The sequence below is a fragment of the Patagioenas fasciata genome, chromosome 1, assembly GCF_037038585.1.
Source record: "Patagioenas fasciata isolate bPatFas1 chromosome 1, bPatFas1.hap1, whole genome shotgun sequence".
Lineage (NCBI taxonomy): Eukaryota > Metazoa > Chordata > Aves > Columbiformes > Columbidae > Patagioenas > Patagioenas fasciata.
In genome coordinates this window covers 134,597,312-134,620,945 of record NC_092520.1, presented here as the reverse complement: position 1 = coordinate 134,620,945, position 23,634 = coordinate 134,597,312, and the positions used below count along the sequence as shown (strand labels likewise).

Here is a 23,634-nt window from a genome sequence, read left to right as displayed (position 1 = left end):
GTTACTTGAAATTTTTCATACTAGAATATTTTAATACAGGTAGTTAATGCACAACACCCTCAGTAATTACGCCTACATCCATGTAAGTATTATCATGTAAATTTAGTTCCTGCACACTATAGGGAACAGATTGAAAAATTCAGGCTGTTCATTACCATGCCCTTAGAGGACACATTTGAGTTCAAAGGCTCTGGAGAAAACTAATATATGTTTCCCCAAAGAGTATACAGTCACAACAGGAGAGAGAAAGAGTAGATGAAAGGGAAGAGCAGTATCAGATTCAAAAGTGGAATTATCCCACAGAAGGTGGAATAGGTTAATCAAAGATTAAAAAGCAAGAATGTAGTGAAAACAAAAATCAAATCCCAATTAATGGCATAGGATTTTCACCATAGTGCTAAGTTTCAAGATGTAATGAGAAGTGGAGAAGAAAAAGCAACTAAGAACAAAAGCCACTGATGCAAATAGAATCTCTACCCTAGTCTTAAGAAGAAGTTTTGTCATTTTTAACTTTGTCAGAGCATGAGAATGCAATGTTGTGGAATTATTAAAACTATTTCTCATGGCAAAGACACTTCATTAGCTTCAGGTAAATTTCAGCATATTTGTATGCTAAGCCCTTACACACAGAAACTCCCAGTCTCACAGATACCAACAGGCACTTCAGTGATGGGATCTGTGAAAATTTTGCTGATAATTTGTGATAGCCTAGAAATAAACAGGAGAAAAGCAGATCATGAGAAACAAAGCATACCCTCTTCTTTCTGCTGAGGCTTCTCCCATCACTTATTCTGAAATAAATAGTTGATCTGACTATCCATGTGACTGGAGGCTCACAGCTCACACAGCACACAATAGTAGTTTAAATGTCAATAACAATCTCTAAATAGCACAACTCTTACATGCAGTCATCTTTCACGTTACTGGATGTGCCCTGGGCTTTTGTCTGCTATCTCATTCACATCTGAAGTCTCCTTACTTCTGAAAGAATTACTGAAACTTTATGTCAGTGATTAAATTACCCCATTTATTCCTTCCTACAACAAATCAAATAAAGGATAGAAGTTATATTCATCTTTAATCCAAATGATTTTTCCTCCCCATGCTTTGATTTAATTAACCAATAATTGAATTAGGCGGTAATCACCACAGACTCTCTCTCTTGTTGTTCTCTTCCACTCACTATCCTCTCCTTGATTGTGGTTGATGTTAGCAGAGTAGCATGAGTGATATAATGCAATTTAAAGATTCTTCCATTATATTACTTCTTCCAGCACCAAATCTTCACATCAAAAGCTAATTGAACACTGTGAAATTAAAAGGACACTCAGCAGATCAAAACCATGTTCTATTTTTCACTTACTGACTGCATCTAGGGTTATTAAACATAAAGAATATGTGAAACGTTACTCTTCACTATCTATAATTCAAAGCATAAACAGTCTGGACTTTTAAATTTCAAGATTTTCAGGTTTTAGGATCCAGCTTTTCACAGATGTCAGTGGTTCTAAAGAAGTAGCCTAAATAAAGGGTAATACTTCAGAAAACTTAAGAGTTTTATAAATGCTCTGCACTGCATTGACATATGAAGTCATATTACAGAAGAGACTTAGAGGATTTTACTGTCCCTCTAATAGCATGTTTAAGGCACTTCTTCATGTACAATCTCTTTATTTTTAGACTTGCAGATTATATTAAACAGAAACATGCAAGCTTGCAGGATCAAGAACTAAATTTGCCGGTTTTTCTTAGTGTCTCAGAATTTGCTGCTCCTATAGCAACTGCTTTCCCATTATATCTGTTAATGGGAAATGTAAGTTGTGTGTCTCTCCTAGGCTCTACAACATTTTTCACTTAGCACATAGCTTGTTTTATACAAACATCAAGATAGCACAATAAATGCTGCTAACCCTTTGCTCAAATGCCCTGGAAAATGCTGGATGCTAAATCCTCCATTGATGTATTCAATCTGCGCATATACATAAATGATTGCAATTCAGGAGGGAAAGGAAAAAAAGTATATTGAAAACAAGTACCATATTATAATATGTCCAAATTAATTTGGTTTTAATATTTGTAGACTGGGTCACACTACAGATTCAATTAGTGATTGATTACTGCAGTAGCTTAGACGTAGTTCAAATGGGACTGAGATCAAGTCTCTTGCTTCTCACACTCAAACCCAAATTAATTATGGCTTACCTTCACATTGTGACTTTTATAAAAAATAAGCCCCATTAGTGCAGTGACCTAACTCTCATAAGTAATCCCCTTTATTCACAAGAAGAAGCTGTGAAATACTTCACTTTCTCCCCAGGATGACACTATTTATATCTCTATTTAGTTACTGGGAGTAAGTCATAGCCAGGGTAAAGCTTCCATTTTGCTAGATTTTTTAGGGATCATTTTAATGCTTGGTAAAAATCAACTTTTTTTGAGATTAAATAGCTGCTATTTAATACTTTAGGAATAAAATGTTCGATTTTATTATATGTAATACAGAATACCATGTGTAATTGCTTATGAAACAAGAATGTCAGTGAAAGTAGTATCTGTGTAATGATGGTGTATACTGCAATTTCTAGATGTTCACATAAAATGACAAATAAAAAGATGATACAAGCTAAAAAATAATGTTGGAGGTGTATCTGTTTTTCCGGAACAAATTTAGGCCAATAGTTTAGGTTAAACGGAAATTAGGACAGGAAAAAATACTCATATGGTTGCAATTGGTTTTGTTTCTTTGATTCTGAGGGAGAGTTTTTTTCACCTCAAAAAGGGGTAATATTATTTGTTTGCTGGGAAAAGCTGAGCACCAATGGACCTGTATTTCTTCTGAGTTATGTTTCAAAATTGGGGCTGCCATGGATAACCAACCTTTTTAAAGATGTGCCGAGTCATCCTTTAAGAACGAAAAACATGAGGGCCTTAAATTTTACATTTCATTGGAAAAAAAAAAACCACAAACGAAACAACTATGAATCTCCTACTTCAACAGCTCCGATCCTTTAACAAGGCAGGGAAAGGATTTGACCTGCTGAATCACATCCTGCAGCACCTGGCATAATGACAACTGAGCATTAACTAGGTCTAATGCCAATTACTTTCTGAGAGCTGAAGAGCTCAGAGTCCCTCAAGAACATTTTTTGTAGAAGACACAGAGGCAGAACTCTTCCCAAAGAGAATATATTTTACAGTGATTTATGTAAGGAATCATCAGCTTTAGAAACAATGAGACATTTACCACTCAAACCTTCTAATCTTAAGCTAAAATAAAAGTCAGGCAGAGCTGCTCTAAATTACTCTCAGAGATCCCGAGATCCTGATTTCTCCAGTTCCCAGCAGGCATCTATTTTTCCTACAGCACACCATAGCTCTGTAATGTACCGCTTTCCTCATTCCTTCAAACGTACAAACATTTTTTTTCTTGCACAACAAAAAGAAAAACTGACAGTGAATTTGAAAAAAAAAAAAATATATAAGTCACCCTGGGAAGAATAAAACAATACTTCAGGCTGACAAAATGGAGGATCAGTGAGAATTTCAATCCCTGGTTTTATATCCATGCTCTTTATTCCTTCCATAAACTACTTTAAGATGAATTAGTAATAAGGCAGAACTTTCTTTCAAATGTTGCAGACCATTAAATTAATTCTATAAATTCTGGAGTTACTTCATTCCCATTGAAAAGCCAGAACTCGAAGAGCAGAAGAAAGCAAGTTTGAAATAATTGTGTTAGATACCAGAAGTATTTCTAACCTTTTCCAGATTGAAAACTGGAAGGTCATTTTGATAGGCACTACACAATTGCACACACAGGAATCTGGCCATATACCCATTTTTGTGAAAACCATCACAGGGATCTTTGATAATAAGTGGACAAAGTTTCAGTTTTTCTCATTCAGTGAAGTACTGAGCCCAATTTGTTGAACACAGCTTTGCTACAGAATCAGCACAAAAAAAGTGCTGTTTTGTGCTCAAATTCTACTTTACAGGTTTCCTACCTAAGAGCTGAATGCACCCTATTCATCTCATCCTTCTAAAGTCCTTGCTTGGGAAGCAATATGAGGATGTGGGCTGTGCTCATGCTGACAAAACCCTTGGGCTCTGAGAAGAAATACTGCAACAAATAGCTTATACCTTGCATCAAAACAATCTGAACTACAGAATAAGGAAACTCTATAGTTTGTGGTGTTTTGGTTAATGTGAGCAAGTGCTGAAATTATTCCAGTCAGAGATAAGTAGAAAATAAACTGTTCAGTCTTGTAGAGAGGGCCCAAGTTAACAATAGAAGCCTCAAATGGTAGCATACATACATGTATGTATGTATGTATGTATATCCATATAATGTTAAGATATTTTATAATTTTATATGTACATATTTATGGACACATATATTTATATGCATTTCTATATACACATAATTCTATATATGCTTATATATCATAGCATCATATAATGCATCAAATATATAGTTAGCTTTTAAATGATCTTTCCCTTGAGGAATCTTTTTCTGGACAGACACCTTGGAAGGGTAAAGCAAAAGTCTTCTCTGACTAAAATGGGATGAGTTTCAACCTGTGAAGAGACATGCCTGTTTCTTGTCAATATGTTGAGAAGCAGCACATTGCTGAGGGATGTGAATAGGAGAAAGGAAATGTCATCAAGATATACCATCAGAAAGCAGAGGTCTTTCATGACTCTCACTGAATTTCTAAGTAGGTGATCTCTTTGAAGGACCTTGTTCTCATTTTGACATCCCCGATTTGGATACACACTCCTCTGAGTGAAACTTGTGTCTCCAGCATATAGCCATCTCCCTGCACGGACTCCTTCACAGGCATTAGGACATCCCAGAAAACTATTGTGAAATATTGAAGTATAGCCTTGGGAATAACCACACTGGCATCACTGGCTATTTATCTTGTGGCAGCCTAGCGAATGGGGCCAATCTGCAACTGGGAAAGCTCTCCTAATACTAATGAATTTACAACAGGAATTAATTTGGTCCCAGAAGCTAGTTGCAATATGCCATTTTCTTCATATGTAAGATATAGACAGAATAAATTCAATAGTTATATGTCTTTGCATGGTTAAAATAAACTAAGAATGTTAAATAGGCAGAGAGAGCATATGGCATGAAGAAAAACATTGATCTATCCTAACTCTTGTCTGCCAAAAAAAAAAAAAAAAAAAATCAAGTTAACAGTCAGAAAATTATGTAGAACGGACAGTGGACAATACCAAAAAAAGGAAAAATAAAAAAAAAAAAAAAGAAAGAAAAGGAAAACGAACTGTCACATCCTGCAGTTTTGTATGACGAGACAGTGGTTACATCATGAATTTTAAGATGTCTCCTCAAAAGCACTGTCTTGAAATACACCTTAAAAAGCTCACTTTAGCACACTGTCTCCTCATTCCAAATTTACTTTCATTTGTGCATCCTTGTGCTCAAAAGATGAGCTATGTCAGTAGTTGAGGCTGCTGCAGGAGAGCTAGCACTCATCGGTCTGCCTGGCAGAAAATACGTGGAAGGAGACCCAAGCCCTTTTCTTGCGAAGCTCATGATTTACAGCACACTTTTAGTGCTCAGTACAGCATCCTTCAACACTGCCTGCAGGAACGCCCTTTCTTTTCCATGAATCTGGTTGTCTTTCTGTTGAGACAAAACCAGTGAAATTCACTGTTCCCTTTGTGTTACATGTGCTCCCCAAGCAGCGCTGGCTGACTGCCAAAATCACTGGTCCTTCCAAGGTTTGGGTGAGCAGCAGAGGCCGCAGCAGGAAACCCTGAGATGCTGCCAGCACACCCGCATCAGACAGGTGGTGAAAAGGGGTGGGCTCCTTTCAGTCGGAAAGGACAACGTAAAGCCTTGGAAGACAGAGAGTGACATGGGATATGCCCCTTGGAGCTGTGAGCCTCACTCTCTTTCAGGAACACCTTGTGGAAGCCCCTGAGCCAGAAATGGAAAGTCTGGGGCTGGCTTTAATGGGCTGAGTGACACTGGCTCCTTTCTTCATTCAGGGATCCCCTACGCAGGAGTGTGTATTCCATCTGCCACCCTGGATCATACCTTCTCCTGCTATCAGTGACCCTCGTGGGCTTTGGAAATCATACAGCATCAAGCCCCACTGCATGACTGCAAATGCTGCATTCAAAATCCACCGGAAATGCATGGTGAAGCATTTGTTCAGTTGCATATGACAGCTGGTGCTTCCACAATTTATTAAAAAACAAAATAAAACAAAACAGACAACAAAACCCCAAACAAACAAAAATCCGTAACAAAATAACCCCAAACAAACGAACCCCCCAAAACCCCAAGCAAACCATAAAATAGGAAATTGGGTTAGAATTTTTTCTTTGTCTGCAAGGTTAAAGTAAACAAAGAAAAGGAAATTCAGGCTGCCTATGAACCCTTGAACTGTTCACTACACATAGATGTTCTTGCACATATCTAAGGCACGTATGCCTTACGAAAGACTTTACCCATAGGACCCCTCATGATTGTTCTCATCAGGGCACAACTTGAGCACACAAGGGAAAGCTGAAGAATGTATAGATAATGCAAAATCTGCAGGAATCACACAGAAATCTTTGGTGCATTGCATGATGACAAAGCAAACAAAATCACACCTCTCCCCTACATTCAATACACCTGGAGGCAGTAAGAGAGAGACTAATACAAATATGGTCTCCAGCACAAAAACCTTCAGCTGTGCTGGCAAAAACGTATGATTTTGTTGACTACTATCTGCTTTCTGGTTTCGTACTGCTTCAGTATATTAGCAATCAAAGAACATTGTTATAGCATTTAAAACAGAATATACCTCACCATGTAACAGGAGTGCTTACACTGAAATGTCAGTCAACACTTTTTGTGCCTCTTACTAGATCTTTGGAACTCCTGGTTGAAAGAGTTTAGGATGAACATCTGGAAAGGAGGTTCATTCACCACACTTATTTCAGTATGTTAAACCTCCCCAGTCAGTATTCAGGCAGGGCCACCCAAGGGAAATGCACAGCTGTCCCATTCTTCTTTCCCAGACCTTGTGAATTTTCACTCAAGCCTTCTCAATACATTTTCCCTACTGTTCTCAGACAGGGATTCATCCTATACAGAAGGAAAGCCTACGGAAAACGAAAGAAAAACAGACAACCTTCTCCACAAGAGGAACTTCTGGGGAAAGTAAAATTTAAAAAAAACAACAACCCACACATAAAGAGAAGAAACAGGAGAAAAAGAATAAGGTGTTACTTACTGGTTAACACAGTGATTGATCTTGCTGACTTGGAAACCATATTTGAGTTCACTACCAACAGAGTTACTATGTAATATAGGCCATGGTATTTGGCATTAAAAACCACAGGGGCAGGTAAAGTGCTATTGAATTCTTCGAACTGGAAAAAGTAGTTCTTGGATTCTCCAGCTATCTTCACAACATATACAGAGGATGAGCTCACCACATCAGATGCTTCCAGGGAGACAACAATACAATTGTCTTCTCGGACAGTAACTTGGAAAGGTTCTGTATTCTACAAGACAAGAATAAAGAATTTGCTGAAGTAAAATATATTATTTCACTTTTACCTATTTCCTTTGGTACTCATAGGATACTCATGTTGTATTTGTGATAGTTATATTTCATTCTGCAATAGAGTTAACATCAAACCATAGCAATTACTTCAGAATACAATTCATAGTCAGCCAAAGTCCACAGGCATCTAATTATCAGGCCAGTCTGTCTGCAGCGGAGGTTAGTTCCTGCCGTGTGCTTTCTGATGTTCTGGCTACTCCATCTCTTACATCCCAAGGAAAAAAGCCTCTGCCATTCTATTCTTTCCTGATGGAAGGTGGAGTAGAGCAAAAGAAGGATGAGATTAAAAAGGGTATCGGGGGCAAGAGGAATTCCTATAAAGCCACAAAGTACAAGTCATTTAAATCCCAAAAAAGATATTATTAAATCAAGACTCCTTTATCTTGCAGAAACAGGATCATATATTCTTCAATGCAATATACTCTGAAAGCCTGCAACTGAAGAATAATTTTGGCACTGACTATGCTTTTCCAAATATGTCTGTTCCGCAGGTACCAGGTGATAAGCAGCTCTCAGCACTATGTCCATGGCTTGGGTTAGCACTTGTCTCTTCCTAAGCTACACCATTTCATTTTCAATATCTCTTTTATTAGTAGTAGAGAGAAAGGAGCAATTTAACCTTGTTTTCATACATCATGAGCATGTTAAGTCATTGCCAGCTGAAAACACTTTCTTTTTTATTAATTGCAAACCAGCTGTCAGCAAGAAATTCCTCTAGAGGAATTTTGAAACAGATTCATAGTAATTAATGAGAAGGAAAAGTTCAAGCTTACATAAAGAGTTGCCTTTTTGCTTATTAGGCCACTCTGCTGCCCAGAATTTTTTTACCCCCAGCAAAAACTACAATATTTTATATTTTCAATTCCCAACTCCATGGTATCTTTTTCTCCTTCATGTTTCACAGGCTGAGAGGTCCATTTGGAGGGCAGAGTGTGCGACCATAGCTAGTTTGCAATGTATACCTCCAGTCAAGTTGTTCCTGTACCAAAGAGCTAGATACCTCCTTCAGAGATTAATTGGCAACCTCCTGTCTTCTTGTAGTTTTGTTTAGTGGGAAATCTTCTGTGAGAATAATATTTTTTGCATTTATGCTGAAGGAGCCAGGCTCCCTATGTGGCAGGTGTGTCAAACTATAAATGTAGGAATAGTTACATTTATACAGTCCTAAAATTACATTCGACCCTTCGAGGGCAACCGTGAAGCTGATGTGGCCCCCGGTGAAAATGAGTTTGACACCCCTGTTACATGGAATTCACACATAAAGTGTCAGCAACTCCTGGCATTAAAAAAAATTAAAAACAAACAAAAAACCACAAAAAACCCACACAAACCAAACAAAAAGACCCCCAAAACCTAACAAAACAGAACAAAAATTGGTTCTAGAACTGTGAGATGTTACATAACAGTAGCTTATCTTTACATATATTTATGCTTTTATCATCGGGATTTGAGATTTTTCAGTGTACCGAAGGTCATACCACCTATAGGCTTGATAAGGACCAATGCAAACCCACTCATCTGACCCAACAGGAGAACAAGGTAACAAGTGTATAATAAATCCAGAACAAATAGGATAACCAGTCTGGATAGCTTAAAGTCTGAGATTAAATACAGAGGCAATGCAACTTCAGCTGCTGATTTGAGGTTTGCTTGGGTTTGTCTTTAAAAAAATTACTTTAAATTTGCTAAAATTATATAAGCCAATGTTAGCAACGGATTAATACTTTGGTGTAGAATTCTGTGTAATTTTTTACAGATGACAGAGCAATTGCTCCGAAAGGTTTACAATGCAAGACTACAATCACGCAAAATCTTCTGTGTGTTTTACTTAGCCTCAACTGAATTCAGCAAACTTACTCCTGAGCAGACCAAAATACCACATTTTAAGTTTATTTATTTGGCTTTCTATCCAGATCCAGCACTTGAATCCACATAGATTCAAATTTTTAACTGAGGAGTATGTTTAGGTCTGGTAAAAAAAAGTAGGAGTCCTCTTATCCTTCCCATTCTCACCTCACTAAGAAAACATGGAATGATTCTTACTTCAGCTCTCTGATGTGGGGAGACAGGAGAAGGAAGGCACGAATAAACTGTTTTTCAGAGGCATGTGTGCTAGTGTATCACAGAAAGTATGTTTTTTTCCAAGACCAAGAAAGGAAAGACCGACCTGACTCAGCAAGGTTATTACTACACATCAAGCTTGAAGAGCATGTGTAATTCCACGGAAGTCAGTGGTGTTTGACCTTCCATAGACTTGCATTTGAGTATTCCACTAGAGGAAAGAACTGTGTTCTCCAAAATTCCTCTCGTCTTCTGAATTGCATGGTCCCAACTCAACATTCCTACCTTGCTATGAAGATGCAGACCAAAGAGCGCAAGCAATTTATACATCCAAACGAACAGTTCAAAACAAGTTCCTAGTGGTTGGTGGTATTATAAATAATTTGTGATGTTAATCAAGTACAGCTGGAACTTAAGCATATAATTGCAGAGCTATAGACATTCCTAGGATATAATTAGGTGCTTTCAGAGACTGTTCATACGGGGTGCGATTTTGTTACTTGATTCTTCCATGCGTTTTGTACTAACTGTACCTTTATTTTTTCCCTTGCAATGTTTTCTTGAATTCACATCAAGTACCATTCAGTAAATGATCCACTAACTTTCTTCAAAGAGTTCTCACACAATTAGCATAACATACCTCTGCTAGCTAAATCCATAGAAACCTCACAGACATATGCTATTGTTACCTATGACAACAGGTAACTGGGGAAATTAACCTTTTCTGAGTCCTTTATCTCCTAAATATCTGGGGATTTGTGTCCCTGTGTCCAGATGCTTTTTAACCACTGCTGCCATGATGCACAAGCATTTTTTGAGTGACACCTCTGTGTTGTTCATCCATCCCATGTCTGTGTCCACCTGTATAATGCATCCCTCCCTTGAGTAGTACCTATTCTGTGCAGTGATTATGTGGCCCTCTTCCACACACCTGTATGTGCTCAGACTTTTAAACTGCTGCATGCACGAGACACATGGTTTGTGGGAGGCATCTGTTGTTTATTATCCATTGGCTCCTGAAATCATTTTTATCCTTTAATTTCAGCACTGAGGTTTAGCTTCTAGAATGAGGTGGCAGAAAAGGGATGAATGAAAAGGCTTGGTAATTAATATGTCATAAGATGAGATCATTTATCTCCTTTGGGATACGGATTTCATTTTGGCAGTGTTTTAAAAGAACAGACCATTCTGGGCATCCTGTTCTTCATCTTGTATGAGGTGAGTGTTACTAGCCAGCACTGGGCTTGTGATTTTGAGAAAGTGGTTAGGGAAAAACCTGAGATTATTTTTCTAAGCACCACTGGAAGTGACAAACATGCCCCACTTAACTAGATTGTAAAGGCAGTGCGTCTTAGGACTGACAGCATCAGTATGGTAAATACACATTTCATTACTTCTGGTCAGCTACCTCCAGGATTAAATTTGCTGGTGTCACAGCTTGAGCAGCTGTTTCATGCCTGTAGGGAAATTTGGCAGGCCTTGTGCATTCAGAACCAAATTATTAGCTTCAACTTCCTTCCTAGTTTATTATTACAAGCTCATGGCACGCTAAAGCACTTTAAAAAAATAATAAAATAAAGCGAGGCAGGGGAGTAAATCCCACAATGTGATGCCTGTTCACAGTCATTTCCAGCACAGGGATGAGTCATGCTAGTGGAATTTTCAGCCAATAACTATGTCTCAATTAAAATAAAAAGGAAGAGGAGGCAAGGAGATATACAACATGTCAAATAAACATCACCGAAAGAGTAATAGGAAAATAAATGGTGTGCAGCAGAGCTCAGACTTCTCTTTTCAGAAGTCTATATCCTCAGTTTATTTCCTTATAGCAGTATGAGGTTTACACATGAGGAAGAGATCAAAATTGCAAAACAACTACTAATTTTACGTACTTTGGCTTTTGAATGTCTTACTCTGAAATACATTGGGCCAGGACTCAATTATCAAAAGTGAGAGTAGTTACATGTTATGGTGACTTTAGAAGGAGCTAGGGATGCTCATTAGCTCTTCAAAACTGAAGTACTGGTAACTGCATCATGTTGTCTGATGCTAGACAAGTGAAAATAAGACCCCGAACAAATCTCATTTTTGTGAGCTCTTACATAGTAAATCCTGAAGTATCACAGATTTTTCAAAGTAAGCATCTGAAATTGCAAAGTAGGAGTAAATTTTGAAGCTATGGGAATCTACTTCTGAGGCTCAAAGTAGCATTACGATCATCTACTGTATAACGATGGTCAAAAATAACATCAGTGTAAGTACTGCAAGACAATACTGAACACCATATCTAGACCTCCTGGATGAAATTCTGGCTATTTCTGTGAGTGATATTATACTCAGACGTATTTTGTTCCACTGCCCAATAATGCTAATTTCATTCTAAATCACATGATGACTCATTCTCACCACGATTCATCTCAGTTAATTTTAGGTACTTAAATGGAATGACAGAGAGCCAGGATGACCTTTTCAGACGAAGTACCTGTGGATTCATCTGAGATCTGAATTACTTTTGAAAGTGCATTGAACAGCCATCTCAGCCAAATTCCTGCAGTCCTCTGTCACTGGGTCCAGTGAATCCAAGCCTTATCACAAAGAGAGGCCTGGGATCCAGATTTCAGGATCTTGGCATCTGCTATATTCGTGTAGTGGTACCTCCACAGAAAGCACATAAGAAATTTCATAAAATAAATAGTATTGCAAAACATGCATAGAAGTCATATCACAGTATTTTTGCACCAGCTTCCTAATGTATGTTTTTCCTCTGAGGGTGACAAATGATACTGAAGAACAGTTAGAACAAAAGTGATAAACATTCATTTTATTCAGAAATTGAAATCCCATATCAAATAAATCTGCCATGCACTTTTTGGAAGTTTATTGTTTTATGTGAGTCACTGTGCAAAGAACAGTGTCAACTTCTGGCCTATTTAAACTGTTTGAGTAATTTAGTCTCTTTTAGAAATTTATTTCTGTCTCTGTGCAGGTTAGAGACTTACGATGATCCCAGTCACCTTCCAGTCCTTTATAGGTAGAATCCCTTCTGTTGCAATGTGAAGTCACCATCCAGAGCAGACAGCAGACTCTGGGTTCAGACAATTTAGCTGTGTTTTGAAGTATGAATTAATACTTGAATCATTACTTTAGGTTACCCTTCAGGTTCACACCTTGCTTCCATCATTACTGCATCATCTGGCTCAGCCCAGTAACCATCTCTCTCTTATTTTCACAGTTCCCTACTCATACTCTTCAAAATGTATTTTCTGCTAAATATTGCAACATCAAACCTTCCACTGTTTATGTTCCACATCCAGTCTCTTTACTCTTGTTTCATAGACTGTCACTGAAACTCATATGTCTTTGCAAAAAGGTACAAGTGGTTTCAGAAAAAGTAGGTCTCATAGGCATGACCTGAGAAAGATCCTCTCTGAGCATAGGTAAGGACTGAGTGGAAATAGCCCCACACCAAGACTTCTTTGAAATTGCTAGCTATAATTATTAGATCCCATAGTTTTAACATAAAAAGCAAAGTCATTATTACAGAATTTGGGGAAGAAAGTACATCCTAAGTATTCCACGTATTCCAGTGATTTCTGGAGCAGACACAGACTTGAGTGTTGAGTGGAAGAGGAAAGCATTGTTTGAAATTGTCTTCGAGAGTGTGAACAAAAATGTTACAGACTTTTAACAAAAACATAAGGACTTGTTACACAGAATATAAAGACTTACTGAAAATAAGGATATTTATTTCTGGGGCTTCTCCACAGGTTGTGTAGAGAACTTCCCTTAATAAATACTCTTTGGAATAAATACTCCATGGGAGAAATGGAAACCCTTATCTTCAAGATTTTCCATGCAAAAAGGAGTATTTTAAGAAGTGAAAAGATGGCAAAAACAGCAGTTCTCAATAATTTCTGATGTTTGATTCAGGTTAACACATGATTTCTGGCATTCTGCTCTATGAATACTGGTCTCAGCATTGTTGCTATTCTCAGTCTCAAAAAGCCAGTAATATATAAGCTTGAACATTTCTTTGCTCTGGGAGACAGTTTCGAAGGGACAGGTATTTTTTACCCTCTCTGCACATGAATGCCAAATATGAGGGTGCTTTTTTAAGCAAATATCAATATAGCATGTACAGTCCACCACATTTTGCTCCCATTCTGAAGTTAATAATCTGGAAGGAAATCTTTCTTGACACTATCCACTGCTATTACAATAGCATTAAGTAAATGTCAGAATACTAAATATGTGGAAAAGAAATGTTTGCATTCAGTAAGGCTAATGTCTGTTACGTATCACCTTGTTAACATATCTAATTTTTAATAAATCATTGTTAAATACGTACTTCTAGCTCATCTTTCTAGTGCAAACTGGAGAGGGCAAAACGCAGGCACAGTGATCCAGAGACCTGATGTTGACAAAGTTTAAAACTAGGTTCAAACTTCACAGATGACATTTCTCCATATTATTGATCCTTTCTGCACATACACACCTCAAATACAACAGGAATTCACACACAGGTAGACATAATTTGGTTTCTCTCCACTCTATGTTTTTACCTTCTCTCTAGTACTAAAATTATGTCCAAAAGGATAATTCTTCTGAAGAAAAATATTAATTTAGTCCCATTCCCCAACTCAGACCTTTATAGAGCCTCTGCAATTAAAGTTTAGTCATCCCTTGTGGATGTACCCAAGCACATACACATGTCATGTGAACCACGTGCTTTAATTAAAATGCATCTTCCCTCTTAAGCCCATACGTGAACAAGAGAAATCAAAAAAGGGCGCAGGAAATATATTACATTGTCTCATCAGTTCCTTTGACTCTACTAAACTGGCCCTTGTAGTGATCTTCTCCAGTTAATACTTGGTCTCTTCTTTTGGGAGAACAGCAAAAGCAAATTTTTACCTGAACAAATGTGAAATGAACAGAGCTGTACATAGGCCAGGGGGGAAGAGAGGTCATGTTAAGTGGCTCTTCTGTTAAATTCTGGAAAGGAGAAGTTAGGCAGCAGGAGAAAGGGAAGGGGAAGGGGAAGAAAGTAAAGGAGAGGAAAGGAGAGGGAAAAGGAAAGGGAGAGGGAAAAGAAAAAAGAGAGAGAAAAGAAAAAAAATAAAAAAGGAAAAAAGGAAAAAAAGGAAAAAAGGAAAAGGAAATCTTACTTTCCATCAATGGGAGTTAAATTAACAGTATGCTCCACATATAAATTATCCTAAGAATGCATGTATTCTCCATCAGTTGAGAGTTACATAGTGCCTACAGGTCATAACACATCCAACTATACTTCAGTTCCCTCTCCATCATAGAAGAAAGAAAAATCAGATCACCCCAGGAAAACACTGAAGGAGAAGGCAGAGTGAGTGAGGAATTATTGTGGATTTTTAAGAACTTGTATTATTAGAAAGAAATCTTTCTTTCCACACTGTCAAATGATCATTGAGGTGTCTTATGTTTGAAAGTGCCCTATGGGAGATGAGAAGAAATACTGGAGGAGATGAGTTTTCTGGATGGTGAAGGGCAAATTCATTCATGCTGTTTAGTGCTTCAGCTCCAAAATAGTGGATTCACCTGTGCAAATGACTGAAGTCTATAACATAAGCTTTTGATGCTGAAACAGTTTCTCAACAGCTACTGATGCTGAAAGGTGACATTAAAAAGTCACACAGGAAATTCCTGATGCTCAACAGAATGTGAAGACTGATGTGGGACCATGAGAAAACTGTGACCGTGATGTTCTCCACCACTGCTGTACAGCTGAGAGGAACTGGACAGAACTGATGTCAGCTGAACTTTGTCCTACATGCTCTGTCAGAGAGTATCATGGAGGGATAGAGACTGAGCCTTTTGGGTACGACAAAAGTGAAAATGCCTTCATTTTTAATTGATATGGTGTATATACACCCTTCGTATGCACACAAGTGAACCAGTCTTAAAGACAGAACGCAATATTTTGCTACTTGCATTATCTACAAAGAGCACAGCTGTGAGGAATTGAAAGGGTTTTTTATCAAGAAATCGGAAACTGAGGTGGTTATCCAATTCATTTGAAATCACGAAGCAACTTAGTGGAAAATAGTGGAAGAGAACAAGACTTTCTGTTCCCCCCCATGCTAATCTGTAATAAGAGAACAGTCTAGACATGATGAATAAACGGGCTACTCCAGAAGCCTAACTCCTCATTCTGTAACTCCAAGTGATTTTAAAAGGAATTAGGCAGCAAAGTGCTCTTAAGTATTTTCAAACCCCCTATTTTTTCAAATATGTTCTGAGACTACTAGGAAGGTCTAGAAATTTGAAGTAAGGAGCCATTATATATATATATATATATAAAAAATCTGTTACAAATCAGTTTTTCTGATACGGAGAATTCAGAAGCATATGTGGGGTACGTTTTGTCCCCATCTAAGCTGCTGACTTCAGGTTGGCCCAGAGTTCATCTTAAACAAGCTATCTGCCTTATTGCTGCTCATTGTTCTATCATCCCCTGCCTCTCAGCCTCCGCAGGAAAAAAAGCCCCGAACACCCACCATCCCTTCTTCAAAGGTCACAGGAACCATGGCATGGTCAGGAAAAAAAAAACAAAACAGGCTAAATTCAGACCACCAGTCTTCCTATTCTGTGTTCTAAAATACTTACTACCTTTCTGTCTCAAGCCATAATCATAATGTGGCTATGGCTATCCCCTGAAAAATTGATTACTCAGATTCAAGTGCAGATTTATTTAGCTTTCAAAACCAAGTGGAATGTGATATTCTGACCTTTGATTATCCTGTTGTGTTCATGTGTTCTCTAAATTGACAAGTGCTGAATAGATAACCCACTGAAATTTTCTCATGTTATTTATACATAATTTCTGTGGCTGAATGCTTTTTTTCTTGGTGAAGTATTTGCCGTGCAGATTTTTGGGAGGTTGGTTGTTTTCCTTGGTGTTTTGTTTTTGTCTTTGTTTTCTTTTTCCAACCTGTGCTGAAAGAGAGGCAAGCAGTCAGTGCCATTTCCCTGATTACTGGCAAGAGATGAGCTCTGTAATTCTCTGTACAGCACAGGGTCAATTGCAAATCCACATAGAACATCTCAGTTGTTGCTACAGCCTGATTTTCAATTCATTTGTAGTGTGGCTTTAGGCTCAGCTCATCCATTTGTACCGATTTGATACATTCCTACCCACAGAAGAGTTCTCCATCACACTACTGCTGGCAACGTGCTGCTTGATAGTCGTGAATGCTACCAAACTCCCTAATGCTGCAAAAACTCATAGCTTGTTACTGCCACCTTCCCCTTCAGGGATAACTCCGGATTTATTCGGTCATAGTGTATCAAGCGTTTAGTTTTTAGTACAGTTGCCACAGATTGACTTGAAGGAAGAAAATGAGAGTGCTGAATACAAAGAGCTTGGGAAATGGAGTCAGGAGCTTCAGCTGTGGGGCGAAGTCCTTTCAGATGTAACATGTACCATCCCACATATCCAGAGGAGGAGACTGGCCAGGGGAGAATGACTGCTGTGTACCTATGAGAGGGATGACAGCTCAGGTTACTGAGTGTTAGATGGCTTTCATGAAAGATATAGTTCTGCTAAAATGTCCTCTCCTAGCAGGTTAATGGCCTTAACTCACAAAGCAGAATCTTCTGCATTGGTTCTTTACCATATCAGGAAAATTACAATTCCTTCTACTTCTACTCTAATACACAGCCACTACATTAATCCTTCATTGAGATCCACTTGTGTGCTATCACAAGACCTTGCTTAAATATTCTGCACACTTCTGAGTGTATAACTAAAATACTGAATATCCTGTAACCTTCAAAGTGAGGAGATCTTAATGACATGTTGGTCTGAACTTTTATGCTGAGACTTCTGTATTTGGCATGGGATTCATCTGGCTTCATTTTATCGAAGTAAAAGTTTGGCATATGGTCAAATCTCATCATCTAGGGTCCCTCTGTACTCTGTTGGAAGAGATGGATCTGAAGAATTTTATTTATCCACTCAAACAAACTGCCCTCTACAGATGCTGTTTTTCTGTGCACCTTCCTTTTAAACATCAAGAGTCAGATAAGACCAGAAATATACGCTGTGCATGTTACAATTGCAGCTGCAACTCAGATTTGTATTGCCATTTTTATTTATTATAGCTCTAATTTTTTTTGTCTAAATTGATACTATAAGTTTTAAATTTTGTTTAGCCATTCTCTTTTTCAGCAGTATAAAAGTACATGATGGCCACGACTGAGCATACAAAAGGTCTTACTCAGCAAAAGATGTAAGCATGTTCATAAATCCCTTGTCTATGTGACAAAGGCTGGCCCTGTGTACAAGAATCAATCAGGAGATCAAGGTCTCTCTTCCTGTGTTGCTAAAGAGTAATAAACCTCTGAAACTACTTCTAATTTGTTTTGTGTCTTTTATGAAGTGAGGGTGCTAAAAAGTCATTCAAAGGATAACAAAAGTCTTGGTTCGTTAGGTGATGCTGAGAACCATGTTTTGCAGGTCTGATGTTCTCTTCATAGAAATTATTATTCCTTGCTGCTGTCATGCGGTTTTAACACTTGGCAGTTACTCAGTGGCCAACAGGGATGCAGACAAACCTTTATAAATACATTAATCAGTCTGGTATCTAGTAGGCAGCTCAGCAGTAAAATTACGGATAGTATATAGATGAAATTTCTAGCTGGTTTGGCAGATGCAAACCCTTTGAATGCAGAATTTATAGAATTAAATTTGAGATATTAGCTTTCCTTTATATATTTATCTTTTAACATTCGTCAGAGCTTTTCCCCAGGCATGACAATGGCTTAATACTCTGAGAGATGGAAGTCAGCTGAGTAAAGGGTATGTGGAAATTGTCGATGGGAAGTCTGTTCCCTAAAGTAGAATTGACTGTAAAACAAAAATATATAAATTTAGAACACTTTAGCTCAGGATGCTAATCCTTTATTGCCTCTTCTGAAAAGGATGATTTTATAAACAGCATGACCTTAATGAGTCAACATGACCTTTTCCAGACATAACCCACAGTAAATATTTACTGAGCTTTATTTCTTAGGCATTAACTCATTGTGAATACAAAAAGCTTTCAGGTTACTAGATAATGCAATATATAATATTATCATTGTGACATATAAAAATACGCAGAGTTTAAAGGTTATAATGATTTTCTTTCCTAGTTAACTTCTAGATAGGAGTTCAACAAGTACTGGTTTATGTTGTTGTTTTCTTCTTCCATTTTGTGAAGTATTTTTGTCGCCAGTGAAAGGGAAGGATGGACTTGATGACATAGATAATTTTGCCTTTTCTTTAATTCACAGCAAGCGATGCTTCCATAACATAAGCTCTGGTCATTTTGCATACACTAATCCAGGCAAAGATATATTAGTCTAGTTGGCTGGCTGCCATTTGCTAGTCTCAGTATCGTCATTTCTCAATAACTGCAACGCAAATATACAAATCTCTCTTATCTCATCAATTCCTGCACTCAAAATTCAAGCTATAAATATATTGCCTAGGTTTCTGCTCAGTTCTTTGATTGAACCAAAACAGTTTTCATGATCCTTCTGTGAGCACACCTGCCTGTACTTCAGAATACCAAAATTCACAGAATCTCAGTACAATTGGGGTTGGAAGGGACGTCTGGAGATCATTTAGTCCACCCCACCTACTAAAGCAGGTTCACCTAGAGCAGATCATGCATCTTGGCAGGTTTTGGATGTCTCCAAGGAAGGATATTCCACAACCTCGCTGGGTAGCCTGTTCCAGTGCTCTGCTTTTGCCACATTTGTGATCATGAAAAGTCACTAAGATCAGTTTTGTAAATGTATATTGGTGTCTTACAATGCAGGTAAGTATCTACAAGATCTTTTAGAAAACTGGAGCTGGGCACCAATATTTTATTTTTTTTTAAGTCAAGTGTGTACTTGGAGAGCATGGTCCTTTATGTACAGGTACATACACAACCTACCTATCAGAAACATGTGAGAATACGCCCACTGGCAGGGCTGATATCCCATGGCAATTTCTGCCAGTTATTTATAGCTTTTTAAAATTTTAATACATTCTGGACTTATTCTACACCAGGTCCTCACTAATGTCATTCAGCTTTTCCTCCACTTCCACTCCAGTGTACCCACACAGCACTGAAACCCCTTTACTACCAACATCACGCTGCAAATTGTTTCTCAGCTCAAAATTATTCCTGATGTAATTTTTGCTACCTAAGTCAGGTACCAGAAGAATCAATAGATGGAAGCACACTCCTGAACAAGCTGATCCCTATCAGTCTTTAGAAATTTAAAGCAGCAGAGAAGGGAGAAAGTTTGGTGTTTGGTTGGGGTTTTTCTTGTGGCTAACTGACAATAAGTTATACTAAGTATTGCAACTCCAGGCATGTTCTTGTGATGTCTCAAGTGATACCAAGAGCACTGAGAGCACACAAAAGTCATAGTTCAGTGTTGTCATCATATTTTCTGTCCACCCCGAGAATTCAGAGGAGAAACTCATCACCCAATAGCACCATGGGCTCCCTGCATCTCGCAGCACAAAAAGTCATTTGTAAGCAACAGCTTCTCCACAGCTTAATGGAACACCAACAGTAAGAGACTGGTGGCATATCCTGAGTTTTCTTCAAGAACCAGGTAAAACTGATTGGCTTAAATTATCCCAAAGATCTGGATCATAAACACGACCAGTTACCAAAGAAAATGTATTTATCTATGGTAACAAAATCAGCCACACTCTGCTTACCTCTGTTGTTGCAAACACATCTCCTAGTATGTGTTTGAAAGTGAACATTCATACTTGCATTAAGTGTTTGCATGTTTATGAATAAACTGTAATCCATTTGACAATGTTCTTTCTCATCTTATTAGCCCTGTAAGCTCTTCATTCAGTTCTCACACTTTGCATACCAAAAAGACAAAAAGAGAAAAAACATCAATGCCTTTATAAAGTTCCACAAAAGTGAAGAAAGTCTGCATAAATAAGAAAGACTAGACCCAATCACTAGAGATCATGCTCCAAAGAGCAGGAATCTCTCAGTATCTGCCACAGTAAAAATGGAAGCTGGGGAAATCTTGGATATTTTTCCTTGTTTATCTCTATTTGAAAGTGGAAAAAGAAAAAACAGACATACGTGAGTAATGGTAATGGAAGACCTCTTTGTGTCCAACTCACTGGAGAAACAGTACAAAGACATATCACCCTTGTGAAATAATTTGTCCTGTATTCTTGAGCTAGATGAAAGTCCCATTATGTACAAAGTAACATGTGCAGATGAATACAGATTTGGGAGATTCCTTATTCTCTCAGTACACTGCCTTGATGTAATTCATCTTCACTTCTGTCATAAAAACAGACTCCTTTCTGAGTGTTTTATGCGATCATAATGTGTGACTTTTTCGACTGACCTAGAATAGATTTGAAAGTGCACAGCAGTGGTGAGGAGTCATTCACGATTAAGGCTCTTGCTGTGAAACAAAACTGACACATGCTCCTGAAACATATAGCAATTGGCAAGTGTGAAATAAAAAAATCACACCACACCCATTTCTAGCAAGGCACACAGAAACAAAAAGAAAATTAAAGAGCTACATCTTTATAGTCCTGGACAGCTTTGCAATTCAAAGAAATCTTTATGAGCACATAACGATTTCATTCCCTAAGATGAGGCTCTGTGCCTCACACTGATACACCCGAGCTCCTCAAAATTTTCCTCTTCACAGTGTGACAAGATACAAGGTGCTGTTATCCCAGCCCCTCTCCTCATTGCTAGTTCCCTAACCTGACAAGAAGTTTGTGGAGGAACAGAAGATTTGATGATCTAAAGAAAGATTCAAGATCACACCCATTCCCATAATCAAAGTTTTCTCCTTTTGCAGCTCTAAGAAAAAACAAACAAACAAATCAGGTCCAGTATTGCTCCTGATGCAGCACAGTGCATTGGAGCTGATTCGGCCTATGAGCCATTGTGTCACCTGTAAGTTTTAAGGGCTAACAGATCAACTCCTTCCATGTCAAATTAAATAATATCAAAAGAAAAAAAAATCATCCTTCCTACAACAAAGAGGCCCCATTCTTGGTTGAAATTTCCTGTTACAATCACATTACAAATAATTGCAAGCAATACAAAAACACACCTCTGTCAGAAGAAAAGCAGTCTGCTTCTATGCATGGTAAGACAGAAGTTGGAAAGTAAGGACCACGCTGTTTTATTAAGCTGTTCTAGGAAAGCCAGTAGCTATCAATCAAATGTAGGTCAGAAAAAAACAGTCATCCAATATGTCATGAATGTATCTTGAAATCAAATGCCTACAGTTCTCATAATCACCTGCTACAGCACACTTTGCTAACCATAGATGTGAGGATGGAAACAGAATCACCTTTTCCATTCAAATGTGAATCCAGTCTGGTCCCTTTGAGCCTCAGTCTGCCAGGTTAATGGCAAGATCATCCTTCCTTATTTCACCCCAGAGAAGCTGTGATCTTGACAGACGGTCTCAGAAGTGTGTCTTCCCTTGCTGTGGCTAACCCCAGCATCACTCTGACTTGGCCTCATGGCTTGGCAAGAGGCTTGGCAGAGGTTTTGCAGTAAGTGAAGAGCACTCCGAGATTTTTAAATGTTATTTACAGAACCAGTATATATATTTTTTTCCTTTTGAAAATCCCACTGGCGCCAATTTGTACCTTCACAGACTTAAAATTCTGGCCTTTATGACTTCCATAACATGAGCCAAAGCATGATTCCTGCAGTACCAGACAGTGTTAGCATTGATTTATATTTATTAAGAGAACTCAAGTATTTTACCTGAAGCTGAAAAATTTTTATGTTAATTTATTCAAACTTACATTTGAAAAAAAAATATATTAAGAACATATTTGATATCCACATCATCCATGGTGCATTTTGTTTTGTTTCATATTAAGTATGTCATGTTAGCTATTCCAAGAAATTCCAGCATGCTTTTCCAAAAGCAGCTCAGAATGAGGATTTAGGGAGAAAGACCAAGAACACCGATAGAATAATTATTATAATTCAAACAAAACACCTCAAAGGGCAGAAGAAGTCACAGCTATGATAACTAATTGATTCTTTATACAGACAGAATTATAAGAAGGATTTTGCCCTGGTAAGACAGATTTTTTTTAAAGACAGATTTAATTAAATACCTCTCTTTTTCTTTTTTTTTTGAGATTTTAACTGTCAGACAGCATATCCAAAAGAAAAAATATGCCATCCAGGAAATAATTATTGTATTAACTGTGCTGCTTGACTTCTTTCCTGCTACAGTGATCTCTGGCAGAAGGAGGAAGCAAGGAAGTTGGGGGAGGAGGAACAAAAATTGCTTCAGTAATTTGCGAAGTTAAAGACATTTCTCTGTGTCTCAATTAACAGAGGGAGGTCTTGTTCTGCTGTGGGAGCAGCACAAGGTTCATAAAGGCAAGGACTATCTTAATCGCTGTGCGCCACATTAGAAACTGGAGAAACATGAGGGGTTTGACACAGCATTATTTGCTCTGAATAATAACCCCCTGGAACCACTGTTAGCAGAACTGTTATTACACATTGGGTGATCAAACTGGGGGCTCCATCCACATGCCACAGTCAGCTGTGGGTACAGGCAGATGTTGAAGCTTGTTATCTTGGCTTTGCTCTTCCCCAGCTCATCTGGGCTGACACACACCGACAGATGCACAGCACAACTCATTCAGCCTCTTCCATTCTCTGCTGGCTCCAGTTCAAGACTACACCCATTTACTGGAGAAATTTGTTTATAAGTTTTAAAGGTGGATGCATTGCTCACAATCTTAGAGCCTTGTTTATAAATGTTTTATTACCCCTGAATTTGTTTTATTCCAGCTCCTGTTATCCTAGATAATTGAGAGTTGAATTGAACATTTAATAATTAAAATATGCTTCCTGTGTGTTTTGATGCTGTCAGCTTACTTAGTGAACCCTTTCATTGGTTATTCTGCACA

At 38.0% G+C, this 23,634-nt stretch overlaps 1 protein-coding gene across 1 annotated transcript in view; it reads right to left on the bottom strand.

Moving 5' to 3' along the window:
* The window catches only part of PTPRO (protein tyrosine phosphatase receptor type O), a 153,881-nt gene that overhangs the window by 60,366 nt on the left and 69,881 nt on the right, over positions 1–23,634 (bottom strand). The window contains 1 exon segment of the mRNA XM_065847637.2: positions 7,263–7,536. Coding sequence (XP_065703709.1) covers positions 7,263–7,536 — 274 coding nt within the window.